We start from the raw sequence: 15,265 nt of genomic DNA on the forward strand, positions 1-15,265 counted from the left end.
TCTTGTGGTATGAGTATTAGTCTGTACTGGGTATTTTAAAACTACAGTTCTATATAAACTGATAAATGTTTCATTGAAAATATTAAAACAAATTATAACCATAGGAATGTGATACTAAAGTTACTTTTCCCAGCTGAAAGACAAGTACTAACTAGTTTAAAACCACAGGACAACATTTTGAGCTGTTTAAAGGTTTACTGCAGCAAACTTGGCATTGTCAGTTTGATATTATTAGCTGTACCTTGCAACTTCAGTGATCCAGCTGTACAAGAGTTTGGAATACAACAACAAAGAGCAGGACAGCTGCTCTGTTGATCACATTGGATTTTGCATCAAAGTACTGTCTGAACAATTGCCAGTTTTAGTCTCCCCTCTCCTTGCCGTCACATGCTGTGCCTCGTTTGAGATTGTTAAGAAATTTTCCCTGTTTCAGACTTTCCCACTGGAAGCAGCAATTTCTTCAGTATTTCTGAGTAGTATGGACCAAATACCTGTCTGTTGTGATTAATCAAACTGCCAAACCTCTGGCCAATTTCCAGTAGTTCTTCCTGAATAGAAGTAAGACCTTGCAGTAGATTCTTAGAGTTCTGGCCACCAGGATACAAACAGTGCCTAAGAAAAGTCTGGATCCGTTGCTCTGTGGAAATTAAGACAGATTTGGAAATAGACTAGTGTTATAAATATGTCCCCGCCATTTGGGGCCCTCACTGATTGGTAACTGCAAAGTTATGTAGAAGAATTAAGGGTACAGTGACAGGACTGAATCAATTTTTTAAAGAGCTGATATACACTGCTGGTAAAATAATTAAGATTTATGTGTTTTAATTATATTAATTTTAAAACTCTAAAGTACTTAAGTTCATCTGCTGACAGCTTGTGCATTTGGTAAATTATTAAGATTTTTCAGACAATATTCTACATCTTAAGTAGTACATTTCATAATGGAAATGTCATAATGGAAATGTAAGGACTCCATTGGAAATCAAAGGTAAACTTATGTTGTTACAAATGCCCAGGCACTGTATGTGCCAAGTTATGGCTGTTAACAAGTACTCTGCTATCTTACTGAAGTTTTCACTAATGCATGAAAATATTGCTTCAATTTAACAATATTATTCAAGTGCATATTTAAGTTAAAGATACTTTAGTTAACCCATCCAAGCAGGGGCACAATTCCTAATACTGACAGTATTAAATGCCTACTCTGCATTGGGAATTTGTATTTTAAAAAGGCACTCAAACTGCTGCTTGTAGGGGAAATAAGTGCAAAACTGTTTTCAGGGAATATTTTGGGTATTCTAGAAACTTACTTTTACACTAAACATTCTACATATTCACCCTATGTTTTGTGAATAGTATTCACGATTCACAGTTTGGAGTTGAAATTCACTCCTTTTTATACCCAAATAGAAAACCTTGCATCAAGCCAAATCTGAATAACTTACCAATTAGAATCCGTACAGCATTGTCTTTATCTCCAAGGTTCCTGAGTTGGCCTTTGAGTGAAGCAGCCTTATCAGTACTGAGAGCAGGGTACCCCAACTGATGAAGTATGGTATCTACTTCCATGTGTATTTGATTGCTGATATCCAGTAAGGCATTTTCTGATCTAAACCATACAATGATAACAAACATCACTCTGACAATTGATATTTCAGTGGGAAGAAAGATTCTTAAGTATGACAGTAAAGAGGAATCAGCTTGATATACTTTCTCAAAACTTGTAGTTTTCTACAAACAAACCATTTGGAACAAGACTGGGTAACAACTAGTTTATGTCATTATTTTTAAATTAACAAATTTGTCCCAGTCCTCTCGAGGGAGATACTATATGTGTATTTTTTTCTTAATGCATGGTCCAAAATTCAGATTGTTGCTCCTCCAATGAATGCTCTTTAAGATATGTCTTCATTACTCCATAAAGACTGATACATAACTTGGTACCAAGGTACTCGCAGGGCTGCTGCTGCCTATCAGACTTGACCACCTGATGCATTCATCCCAAAAGAACTTGCTAATGTACCGCCTTCTGCAAAGTGAAGAGGGATGGAAGCTTGAAAATACTGCTTTTTGACAGGAGTGTCTGCACTTTAGAATAGCCTTCCCTCCCAGAATTTGGTCCACCCCTACGCTGTCACCTTAACATAAATTATTAAGAACAGATTTTTTTCAGAAAGCCTTTGTTATATTAGTTGACATCTGTTACTACACTGTGTGTGTTAGGTTTCATCTCTTCATATACAGAGAACATTTTATTATTTTGAACTGATGAACATTGTAAACCTCAGTTGTGATGTTCAAAAGAGAGACAGAGAAAGTAAGTTATAATAAAGCATAAAGCATAACAAATCAGAGGTGGACAATGTATTGGTGGCCAAGAGTAATAACTTTCCTTTTGTGTGTGTGTGCTGTGTGTAGCCATTTCCATCAACCCAACAGTGGGGGAAAAGATCACTCCTAGCACCAGAATACAGCAATCTATATAAGAGTGATTGTTTAGATAGAGGAATAAATGTGGCTTTCGCCCAGTCCAAAAAATGTAGAATATTCATGGTTCCCAAACAATTGCAGAAGACAATCTTAAAATGATGCACTGATCTCTTTCCTGCTAACATAGGTTATGGGGGGAAGATTCAGGCAGGCAAGGAAGAAAATAATAGATAACTGTTCCCCTATTGTAAGCCAATCTTTTAAGCTCAGCATTATATACAAACTAGGCCATTATGGTTTGTTCAGCAAGCTTTGGTTTAGTGCCATATCCACTCCATAAATAATGTGGAATGGATGTTGGATTGATCAATTCTTGTATGTTGATTGCTTTGCCTGCCTTGCCTACACTTCTCTATAGAGGACCACAAGATTTCAGCTCATTACAACCTGCAAGAGGGTGGGCTAGGGAAGTTATTCCAGTCTTCAGAAAATATTGGGATTAAAATAGCTTGCCTTATATCAGGGAGACCTTCCAGAAGGGCTTTTATTACCCTTTTCAGCCTATTTCCACATCCCGGTGAACTGATTAACTCATTTCCACATATATTGCCACTCACTAGCAGGACTGAAGCAATAATTACTAGCTGATTCACTTCCACTTGAAGAGCATGCAAACGTGTTTTGTCCATCAACATAGTCTACAAAGAAACAATATTCATAAAATCACAGAAAGGAAGGGCTAGAAGGAACCTTGGAGATCATGGAGTCTAAGCCCCCATCCAGTGCAGGAATTCAATTTTCAGCATCCCTGACATGATCTTTTTTTTTTTTTTTTGTCTGCGCTCAGTCATTGCTGACCCTGCAGTGACTACTTGGACAAGTCCTTGCAGTTTTCAAGGCAACTGTTTTTCGGAAGTGGTTTGCCAGAGCCTCCTTCCTAGGGCAGAGCCCAGCTGGCAAGCACAGGAGGCGGGGTTTCCGTTGCTTCGCGCCCTTTTTGGGCACGCGTGTTTTTTTTTTTTTTCGCGCTTACCGGCAACTGCTCCCGACTCCTTTTTTGCAAGGCGCCGCCAGCATTTTTCCTCCCACCAGAGTGAGAGTCCCCATTTATCTACTCACGTAAGTTTTCGAACTGTTGGGTTGACAGGAACTGGGGAGGAAACAGGAGCTCACCCTGTTTAACGCGAAGGCTGGACTCGAACCGCTGAAGCGTCGACCATTTCTGGCAGGCAACTGTCAGCGTCATTAAGCCGCTGCGCCACCGCGTCCCCCTCTGACATGATCTAGCATCTGTTTAAACACTTTCAGCAAAGGAGAATCCACTACTTTTTTAAGTCAGTCTATTCCCCTGCTAAACAGCTCTTGCCTTTAGAAATTTCTTTCGAAAGTCTAATTTAAACCTGTTTCCTGCCCAGTTTTCTGGAATACATTGTCTATAACCCCTCAAATACTTGAAAAAAGTTACCATGTGGGTTCTGTATTTTTCTCCAGGCTAAACCTACCCAATGCCTCCAACTGTTTCTTGATTTTTTTTTCCTTCCAAGCCTATTATCATTGGTTGCTGTCCTTTGGACATGCTTGAGTTTAGCAACACCTTCCAAAAAATGCAGGGCCCAGAACTGGATGTAGTATTCTAAATATGGACCAATCAACTCTGAATATATAGGGAACAATTATTTTTCCTGATTTTGACACTAATGTTGATGCAGCCTAAGATTGTTTTTGCTTTTTTTTGAAGCCGCATCACACTATTGGCTCATTTTCTGTTTGTGATTCACCTAGATACTCAGAACCTTTTTGTTACCCAATATGGTCCCCACCATTCCTATACTTGTGCCATCCTCTAAGGTTTTGCTACCCCCTATATTTGTATCATCTACAAATGTGATAATTACATTTTAACCCTTCATCCAAGATACAGAAAGTGGAGTCTCATAGAACACCTTCTAACATATCCCTCTAACTTAATGCAGAGCCACTAACATACATTTATTAGGCCTAATTATTCAATCAATTCTGTATCCATCTAATGGTAGTATAATTTAGCCCACATTTTGTCATTTTTCTCTACAAAAATCTTAAGACATTTTGTTAAACGCTTTGCTGAAGTCAAACTATGTTATGTCTGCTGCATTCATTTCCATGGTCAACTACACTAGTCACTTTATCAGAAAACGAAAGCTATTGGCATAGCTTATTTTTTATAAACCAATACTGACTGCTGTCAAGCAATGCAGTATTTTCTAAATACAAACCAATTTTTTTTCCCAAATGCATATCAAGCTGACTTGCCTGTAATTGCCAGGGTCCTCTTTCCCCGCTCTCCTTTTTAACAATAGGAACAGCATTTCCTCTTCTCTTGTTTCTGTGATTTCCAAAATACTACCTAAAGGGGTTCTGAGATCACATCTATAAGCTCCCTCAAGACTCCCACATGTACCTGATCTGGTCTTGGAGACTTAAACTCATTTATGATAGCCAGGTGTTCCCTAGCCATCTCTTTACCTACCTTGGCTAACCACTCCATCTGTCAGTTATTGTACTCAAGTCCATTTCTCCCCTTGGGGGAGAAAATTGAAATAAAGTATGTATTGAGTAACTCTGCCCTCTTCCCATCATTTATTACTATACTACCATTCCCCTCTGAAACTGACTCGTTGCTTTCTTTTTCTACTACTATAGCCAATAAAAGCCCTTTTTGTAGTTTTTTACTTCCCTTGTAATCTTAAGTTCCTTCTGTGCTTTAGCCTTTCTAACTTCCTTTGGGAGATACTGGCAACCTGCTGGCATATCTCTTTGGTGATTTCACCCATCTTCCATTTCCAGCATATCTCTCTTAATGCTTGGCTTTATGCATCCACAATGGTTTGGTATACCAGCCTCCATTTTATTTTCTCATTAGAACAACATGCAGTTCTACTTCCAGTAACTTATTTTTCAGAAGTTCCCAACCCTCTTCCATTCCCTTTGAGCTAAGAGTTCCTGGTCACTGGATCCCACCTAGTACCTTTCTAAACTGGCTGAATTAGGTTTCCTGGAATCTAGTGTGCATGTATGGCTTTGCTTTCTTTTTCTGTAGCATCTTGAACCTCAAGATGAAGTGGTCACTTCTTCTCAAAGTTCTCACTGCTTTAATCCCTTCAACCAATTCTTCCCTACTGGTTAGGATCAGATCTAGGAGAGCCAATCCCCTATGGAAAATGAAATAATCAGCAAGACCACTGAAGAATTTTGGGGATTTGGAAATTGGCCAAGTTTTTTCCAATATATATCCAGGTAATTATAGTCTCCCATTATGACCTCCCTGAAAGTTCTATAATCTGGTCCAAAAGACATTATTTAGATCTTCTGTCAGGCTTGATGGTCTGTAGCACATTTCTACAATAACTGGTCTGCTGTTTCCCTTCCCATGTATTCTTATCCATGCTCTTCACCAGACCACTGGATTCCTGGATCCTAGTCATGTATGGACTTCCTTCACAACCATTTAGCTACTATATGGACATTTCTAGCATATTAGGACTGGAGTTGTAATTTGTTGAATTAAGACTATGCTTCCCTAACTAACTTTTCCACCTTTCCTGGTTTTGAGACAAATTAAAAAAAAACAACAACTCTTACCTCAGGATAGTGTTCTCTTCCAGGCTCCCAATCCAGCAAGTCCATATAAGCTTGATTTAACACAGCTGTAGGACTATGGATAAATGAGACTTTTCCAGCAGCCATGGGACAAGGGGAAACAGGTGGTCCATTGGTTCCAGAGGTGGATGAGGAGGGCAGCAAATCAGAATTAGATACTTCAGCTATCGCCTTGTGTAGCCAGTCAGTTGTATAAGCTAGGCTGTCTGCAGTGATGGAAAAATGAAAGAAAAACATGGCTTATTATGTGAATGCAGCCACTGTCTTTTTTCTTTTCTTTTTTGGTAATTTCTCTTCCCTTAGTTTTTGGATAGATGGTTCTTTTTTCTATCAAGTGCATTCCATGAATTCTCACATATTGGTAATTTCTCTTCACTTCTAGTTTGTGAAGATATATTCTTGGCATTGTATCTTGCATTTTTTTAATTAAGTTTAGCAATCCAGTTTGTCAATTTGTTTCTGACTATAGCCTGAAACTAGTTTTTTCTGGCTATTGCTTATGAAATTATCTTCAGAACTACTACAAGTTTACCCATGGGACAGGAGCAAGAAACATACAAACTCACAGTAGCCTCTCAAGCTCCATAATGTAACTTGACAAGAGGATATAACAGAAGATAGGACTCAATATCCTGTTATGTACTTTTTAAAACTTTAATATATCCTTGTTGTATTTATCTGTCAGTAAATGTTGACAAGGGCCAATAGGGCTTGGCTGTGTGAGTTATTAACTTTCCTTTACAAAAGCAATCTACAAAATGTCCATTGCTCACTCTTTGATACCTGCCTGGTAATTTGTTCAGGAGTTCCTGAAATTTCTTCCTTTCGTATTGGACAGAGTGCTCCAAGAGATGGGGTCGAAGGGTTTGTATGGTAAAGTTGACCATATCCATTTTCATTAAGTTCAGAACTCGGAAGATCTCTCTATCATAGGCAACAAGACCAAAATCAATTTGCATTGTAGTTAAATCACCATTTCTAGCAATGAGGAATCAAGCTTAGATCTAAATTTTTACAAACCATAGTTTATACCTCAGATGGAGAATCTCTTGCTAGCCAAGCCAGCTCATCTGACATTCAAATCCAAAACCTAGCCTTTGCTTCTTTCCCAAGGGCTGGTTAAAGTGCTTTTAAATTCCGTATCTTTGACTGGAGTTGGGCAGCCAATAAATTTAAATAAATAAATAAATTAAACAAGCCCATGTTAATCCTATATTAATCTTATATTCATTTCAGTAGTTAAAATTGGAATCACATTGTTTCTTTTTTCAGAGCTATGCCAGGATAGGGAGTAGGAAATTCATGGCCCCAAGATTTCAGCTATTGTTGCATATAGCACAATAATTTAGTTTCTAATCCAGATCTATGTCATACTTTAGGAATAAGGGTAGCAAACTGAAGCTCAAAGTTTGTTTTACTTTTAGATTTTGTAAAAAGTCTAAATTGAGCAAACAAGTATTTCTGTGTACCTTTTCTTACTCATAGAGATGTAAAATGGAGAAATTTATAAATTTCTTTATAAAATTAAAGTCCTAGGAAATCATGCACTACAACAACAAGTTTATGCATCCTACATCAATATAATTTTAATAAATAATGTATGACTCATATAGAATTACCTTTGTTTAAGGCTCAAATCAATGGTGCCCACCTGAGCAAATGAACTGGGTCTGCCATGATTCGTAGTCGTTGTATTTCTTCATCTCTAATAGGTGCACAGAGCATTGCCATGGTACCTAAGATGTATGTAGTGAGGTTGGGGATATCCAAAGCTCCATGCTCAGCCTCTTGCTTTATCAATTCAATGTCCAGTGCTTCTTCAATCTGACATTTTAAACGTGTTTGTCGAGGCAGAAGCAAAGACAGCAGAGTCTACAAACAAGAATGAAGGATAGAAACAGACACTTTGTACAAGCAAATGTCCAAATTGATTTTAACTGTTCAAGCTCAAGAACATATATTAATAGAAATATGATGGCTGAATGAATAGTAATACCTCTAATATTGTAAATCACCAACAGATGTCAGTACTGATGTGTTGCTTAGCCTCTTTTCACTTTAGTTGACAGAAAGTAGCTGTGAGAAATGATTGTGTTGCTATTGTTTGTGAAATGGGTATTCATCAGTGTGCTTTAAGCAACATGCTGTGATTGAATTTTAGACTGCTGAAGGAGTCCTTCCAACTGAAATTCACCACTGAGTGCAAGTTGTTCATGGCTATGGCTGTGTTGACATAAGTATGCTGAGTGCAGGGCCAAAAACTGTAAAGATGGTGAATCAGGAAGAGCTGATTTATATGGTTAAGAATGGAGTGGATGTCCTATGACAGCAACAATTTTCACATGAGAAAGGTTGATGAGCTTATTAAGGACAGTCAGCAGATCAGTGAAAGGGAAACTGCTGTCAAGCTTGGTATTTCACAAGAACATGAGAGTCAAATTTTGGTGTTCTTCATTATTGCAAGATGCTGAATGCAAAGATAAAAGCTTCAAGAGTTGACATTTGCCAGCAATGGTTGTCATGCTATGAGAATGAAGGTGCAGGAATTTTTCACAGCATTGTGACAGCTGACGAAACATGGGCTCATCACTATGACCCAGAAACAAAGCATCAGTCCATGAAATATCATTGCAAGCTTCAGCTGTGGGGGAAAAAATACCAAAACCAAAACTTCAGCAGGAAAATCCATTGTTACAGTTTTATCTATGTAGATTCACATGGATTTCTTTGAACTACAAACTCAGAATGCTACATTGCAACACTCAAAATTTTGAAACAACAATTAAGCAGAGTTCAAAAGTACAAGGAAAGTTTGCTGCAGCATGACTATGCTAGGCCTCACACCTCACAAGTCATTTAAAAGGCAATTGCAAAGTTGGATCTCACTGTTTGTCCCCATCCACCATACAGTCCAGACTTGTATAGTGAGATGGGCAGCATATATAAATTTGAAAAATAAAGAAATAAATGTGACTTCCATCTTTTCCAAAATTGAAAGGCTACCTTTGTGGGCATCTGTTTCACTCAAAAGAAGAGATAGAAAGGATTGTCAGGGCCTGGCTGAAGAGACAAAGTGTGGAGTTATTTTGTGATTACTTTAAGAAGCTTGTCAATTGTTGGCAGAAGTATGAAGCAAATTGTGGTGATTATGTGGAGAAGTAATGATCTATAACAAAAGAGCTCATTTCAAGGATTATTTGCCTGTTTCATTAATTAAAATATCCCTATTTAAAGTTATGGAGGGGGAGGCATTACTTTTCATTCAACCCTCATACGTAATAGTTTTAAGTACAGCAACTCCTTAAAACGATGGTCTATTTGAATTAATTTATTTTCAAGGTAACTTGATTTTACACATAGCTAACCAGAGAAATATCTCTACTTAATTGTATCCTTACTCTGCATGCAGGTTTCAATAAAGTGACAAATAAATGTGGAAAAAAGGCATCCCAAAAGGTTTTACAGCTGGATAGGAGACTGATACTAACTTCCATTGTTATTTTAGGCTAATGGCCATCCACAAAAATGTTCTAGTATAAAAACAGTTGTTTTCAATTTGTTTTTTTTTAACTCAAGCTCTTTTTGAAGAGCTACTCTTTTTGAAAAGTCCTACAATTCTACTGCAGGATTTTTTGAGGGGACAGCAGAAACTTCAAGCCTTTTGGGGGAGAAGGTATAAATACTAAATTACAGATAGTCCTCATTTAGCAACCACAATTGGTTCCAACAACATGGTTGCTAAGTGACATGGTCGCTAAGCAAGCTGAGAGAGGGAGAGGGAGAGGGAGAGGGAGAGGGAGAGAGAGAGAGAGATGCTGCAAAAATTGCTGGTTGGTGTCATTTCATTCAGATAAAGTTCTTTCATGCAGCAACACCAGCATTACTCTGACTTCAGGGTCATTGTTATCAGGCACAGAAATTTGGGCATAAGTGTGTACATTGGTCAGAAAATGATTTTCTTTACTATCACCATTTATTACCATCATATTTGTGAATGGCTGCTATCCAAAGCAGTTGCTAAATGAAGACTACCTGTAATAGTTTGTGTATCACAAAAGTTAGTCTGTAAGATATGAATAACAACATTCCCATTCCCCTTTATAATTTACTTCTTTGATTTCTTGAAGTAGCTTGATAGCGGGAGAATGGTCTGGTGGCACTTTGGAGAGCTGTTCTCTCAGATTATCCCAAAAAGCTTTGTGCACTGTTTCTTTCACTCTGCTTTCTAAACTGTAGTGAGATAAAAGTAGTTGCTGTTAATATTTTTCTACCTACAATATTGTCAGGAGGCCAAGTCTCATAAAATTCTTCACCTCTAGATAAATATTCCTTTTCAGTCCAATCAATATTGTAAGGAAATACTAGATCTCGGTAGATAGTCCTATAACATGTATAGAGTAGGTATGTGCAAAATGTATCATTCTGGGAACAGAATGTTCCAGGGAATTCATTATGTTCAATCTCTCCTCCAGATGGCATTAATACAATATTCTGGGGGATACTGTCTGGCTATTTCAGAGAATACTATCAGCCGCAAAAGGTCATAAAAAGAAAATTCTCTGTACTAGGGGCATGCCCAAACTCACAATTCCAGACTGGTATGGCTTGAAGAAGAAATGGTACATATGGAGTTCTCCAAAATGTTCTATTCCCAGAATGGTAGGGTTTGCATATCCCTAATAGATGGTGAAAGACAGGAAGGCCTGGCGCAATATGGTTCATGGGGTCACAAAGAGTCGGACACGACTTAACGACTGAACAACAACAACAACAAAACAGATGGTTTGTTATTATGTCTTGAGCGGGTGGGGTGGGGTGGGATGAGAGCTAACAGTATGCTACACATCTTGACTGAGAGTGGTCCATAAAGTTCACTTAGAGCTTTATTTAAAAAATCAATTCTCTGTAACATGCAAACAAAAGCAGATACCTATCACTACATAATCAGAAGACCAATACAAAATTCGTGATCACCTGCATTAGTAATAATAATCTACAACATGGTGAATATTTAACCATCAACTTCACCTTTCCCACCTTGGATCTTTATAGTAAATTTCAACCTTCTGTCCCTTAATCATAGTCGTACACCTTTTATTAAGATTATTTATCAAGTCTATTTGTAATCTTTCAATCACCAAGTGGTCTGACTACTTTTGCTGCTGTAACTCAGAACTTAGGTTGAATCAAAAGAAAAATGCAAAGAAGCAAATTGTAAAGTACACGGAAACAAAACTTGTTTTTAAAGTAGCCAAACCCAGCTTAATGACATACATTTAACAAACACAGTAGCTTTTTCTGCCAATAATAATAATAATAACAATAACAACAACAACAACTAACAAAAGGTTAACTTAAATCAAGTTCAATCATAATCAAACCTTAAGAATGACAAACAGCAGGGGGGGTTTCCAGCTATTATGTGAAGACCTAGTTCTCTGGAGAAGGCTCTAATGCTGGAAAAGGTAGAAGGAAAGAGAAGAAGAGGATGACCAGCAACAAGGTGGATGGACTCAGTTATGATGAGTGCACTGTTGGAAAATCTGAAAGGGACAGATCATCATGGAGAAAATCTATCTATGTGGCTGCTAAGAGTTGACAACAACTTGATGGCACATAATCAGTTAAAAAAAAGCTTTGTGCAAAACCAACTGGAAATGTTTGAGAACATGGAGAAAATAAAACCTACCTGTTTGGTGATAAATTCACTTCTTGCAGTTTGAAATCATGGTTGACAACAATTTCATGGGCTATTGTCATTTTTGAGACTTCACTGGCTGTTTCCATGAGCTCTGACATAGAATGAATTTGGGGAGAATTGGCTATATGAAAATAAAACAGAATGGTGCTTACTTGACCCACCAAAGGTATCAGAAATGTTACAAGATATGTGATATTTACAATTAGACAAGCTATTTATTTTTGATGCAAACTCTGCTCAGCCTTTCCAGTTTTAGGCAAGCAAACAAAGTTTTTTGGGGTTTTTTTTTTTGGCTGTGGTAGGCTCTGAGGAATGATAATTGTACAAGCATGAATTAAAATATTCGATTTGACACTTAAAAAAAAAAGAACATAGGATATTATTAGTAATTTCCAAGTTTTTCTAATATCACAATCATAAACCTTCTAAAAAGCCACTACAAAGTTCTCCAAAGAACAACAAATTATATATGAATGTTGCTACCACTCAGAATAGATAGCACCAGGCTGGAACCAAAAATCCGAGATCCAAGGGTAGAACAAAAATACTGCTAAAAAACAAAACTGAACCAACTATAGAGTTAATAGGGATGAGACAATCTTTTGCTGCAACGTTTGAGAGTTGCTACTATGGGCGCAGATACAACAATGTCCTAATTCAGTATAAAGCAACTTCTTCAAATAAAATTATTTAAATACAGAATACAACCTAGTTTTATTTTATACTACAAAGTTTTTCACCTAATGAAAATCTGTAGAAATAGCAAAAAAGTAATAACTTTACTATATACTTGGAGTTTTGAAATTTGGATAATTTTCACACATACCACTTTCTGAAAAATTGCATGAAAAATTAAAACTCCCTCTCAAGGGCCTTTTATTCCATTATACATTAGCCTGAATTTTGCTGCACCAGTTTTTATTATTTATCCTGGAAACGGCTCTGTAGGGGTCTAATCCAGGTTTAAATTATTAAAGCATTACCTGCACCACTAATTATAAATTGAAACACCTTTTGGGGGTAATGTGCTATTTTGCTGTAAGTACAAATGGTATCTGATTTTCCTAGCATTCAGTCCGAGTTGCACCTACAAGATGGGATGTTAGGCGGACAGAGTTTGGGAATGTCTCCACCATGGCTATCTTCATGCTCCCTCAGTTTTCTGGGACTACAGTCTGTGTTTTGAGAGTCATTGCAGTCACTTGAAGCAGTCTCTTTAGGATTAGGCATCTTTCTAATGGAAGATATAGATTTTAAAATGAGATGGACTATCACAGCAGTTTCTGAAGACAATGAAAGATGCATTTTTCTATAGCCAGATTACACAATTAGTAGAGAAAGGTATTATTTTCTAAGACAAATGACCATCATGAACATATGCCAAACATGGAATCTTGAGTGTGGAACTTGGATGCTTCAGTGTCCCACTTGGCACTTCCCTTGGCACCCAACAGGATCCCAGCTCAGCCTTCTTTTTAAAAACAAGGAAGCTAGTATACCACTGTGCAAAGCACACCCTCCAAAATCATTCTATCTTTGAAGAATACCTCTGGATCCCAAACTGGCCTCCAAGCCACCTTAGAAAATAAAAATAATGGGTGGCTATAATAGGTTGCTTGTCTAAGTGTGCCAAAATTACTCAGAAAAAGAATGAAGCAACTTGGGACCATTCTGAAGAAGCATCACTAGAGTTATGGCAGGCATCCTTGAGAATTGGTGTTTTGTAATTATTTTTATTCCCCCAATGGCAGCCATTCCAGAAAGCTCACTCAATCACCATTTTGAAAGCACACCCATATGCTCTCATAATTCCAAATGTACCCACAAGCTCTAGAAGGTTGGGGATTCCTCGCCTAAGCCACGGTTTGCTTAACCATGGCTTACCTAATAAGCTACAGTGGCTAGATTCACAACATGCCAAACAAATCATTTTATGGCTTAGCACAAAATGGGAAGCCAATTAGTTTATCCTTCTAGTCAATGTACGGTAATGGCCTTTCAGTAAGAAGTGTAGCCTGCAACTTCTATTTATTTGTTAGATTTATATCCCAGCCCTCCTTCAGAAGTTCAGAGGGGCATACAAAGTACTCTCTACAATTTTTCTCCATAGCCACCTTGTGAGGCAGATTGGCCTGAGAAGGGCTCAAAGTCACCTATTGAATTTCCATGACTGGAACTTGGGTTTTCTGCTCCTAGTTTAACACCTTAAGCTCTACCCTGCACTGGGTCTCCAGCCTACATTTTTTAAATGTATTTGAAATATGAAACATTTTTGCTCACACTCAATCATCTAACAGAATGATACAAGAGTAAACATGAACAGAAAGGGAAAAGCAAGTACTGAAGGATTCCTGTAAAGCTTTTAAAAGGGTATCCTTTGTTCTTACGTGGCTAACCTCCTCATTTTATTGGCACACTGAATTTTGCTAGTAACATAACGTAAGAAAAAGTAACAGCCCCAATGCTAGAAACCCAAGAGCTTTGTGAGTTATACTGTTCCAATTTTATTGCCTTAGGACTTGCTTGTTTAAAAGGAGTACCGTACTGTATCCTTAACTAGTAGGATCGTCTCTAAATGGGACACGTGAGGCAACCGGAGTTCTCCTTTAAAAGGGTTTCTGCCTCAATAATCCCCTCTCGGCGACCTCTCTGACAACTCTGAGGCGAGGAAAAGGAAAGGGATCCTCGGGAGATTGAGTCCCTCCGCCTAGACCGACCACCTTCGCGGCCCGCGGGCGCCAGGCAAGGCAGGAGGAGCGCCCGTAACAGGAGAAACCAAACTAGGAGAAGGGTGCCCCCTCACCTTCCCGGGGGAGGGCAGGGAGAAACGAGGCAGGGCCGGGCGGCGGTGACCAGAGGAGAGGGGGCAGCGCGGCCGGTTTTGCGTGGCCGACCCTAAACAGCCGCCAGAATTTCCAGGGCGGTCGTTGGGGCTAAAGCGATTCCAACTGAATAGAACCAACCACCTGCCCCGAAGAGGAGGGGGCGTCTGTTTGAGAAAGAATCTAGAGAGGACGCAAGTGGGACGCGCCAACGGTCTTCTCGCAACAGCAACAATAAAACCGTGTCTTTTCCATCTTCAAATGGAAGGCGAGATCGATAAGCTTTCTTCCCCTGTCTTTGGGAGAACGTGCCCCTCCGCTCCTGTTTTTGGGAAGAGGGGCTCGTTCATGTCTCGCGAACGACGCGGAGGACCAAACCAAATATCATAGAAATGGGAAGAAGCCCATTATTCTACGGAATCTGGAGAGAGCTTGAGCGATAAGAGATACCCATCAGACGTTATTCTTGTGCCATAGCTACTCTGTGTCATTCCACACAAACATACATACTGTTAGAAAGCAGTACGTTTTATTATAGCGTAATCGAAGCCCCCTTTTTCATCCCCAGTGAGATGCTCCAAGGGCGGCCTAGAAATTTCCACTGGAATACAGTATCAATTGGGAAGGCAAGGGCGCCATCTAATGCTAATGCCTGGCTTTTAATAGTGGGAAA

General features: G+C 38.6%; 1 protein-coding gene across 3 annotated transcripts; it reads right to left on the reverse strand.

Moving 5' to 3' along the window:
• Positions 1-4: 4 nt before the first annotated feature.
• Positions 5-14,923, reverse strand: TCP11 (t-complex 11). 3 transcript variants are annotated; one of them, XM_088153157.1, is made up of 11 exons: positions 14,311-14,498; positions 12,862-13,004; positions 11,759-11,891; positions 11,451-11,525; positions 10,179-10,299; positions 7,721-7,941; positions 6,853-6,993; positions 6,052-6,271; positions 2,944-3,128; positions 1,446-1,609; positions 5-637 (listed from the first exon to the last, which is right to left on the reverse strand). In XM_088153157.1, the coding sequence occupies exons 2-11, from the start codon at positions 12,998-13,000 to the stop codon at positions 411-413; spliced, it is 1,626 nt and encodes a 541-aa protein (XP_088009283.1). In that variant the 5' UTR covers positions 13,001-13,004; positions 14,311-14,498; the 3' UTR covers positions 5-410. The 3 variants fall into 3 exon arrangements, with proteins under 3 accessions (XP_088009283.1, XP_088009286.1, XP_088009285.1); XM_088153160.1 differs by lacking the exons at positions 12,862-13,004; positions 14,311-14,498 and adding an exon at positions 14,574-14,923; XM_088153159.1 differs by lacking the exon at positions 11,451-11,525 and having other exon boundaries at positions 14,328-14,443.
• Between the last annotated feature and the right edge of the window lie 342 nt (positions 14,924-15,265).

This window comes from Python bivittatus, unplaced genomic scaffold (assembly GCF_059951505.1).
Source record: "Python bivittatus isolate LINGU-HERP-01145 unplaced genomic scaffold, Pbiv_v1 ctg000700_np1212, whole genome shotgun sequence".
Taxonomy (NCBI): Eukaryota; Metazoa; Chordata; class Lepidosauria; order Squamata; family Pythonidae; genus Python; species Python bivittatus.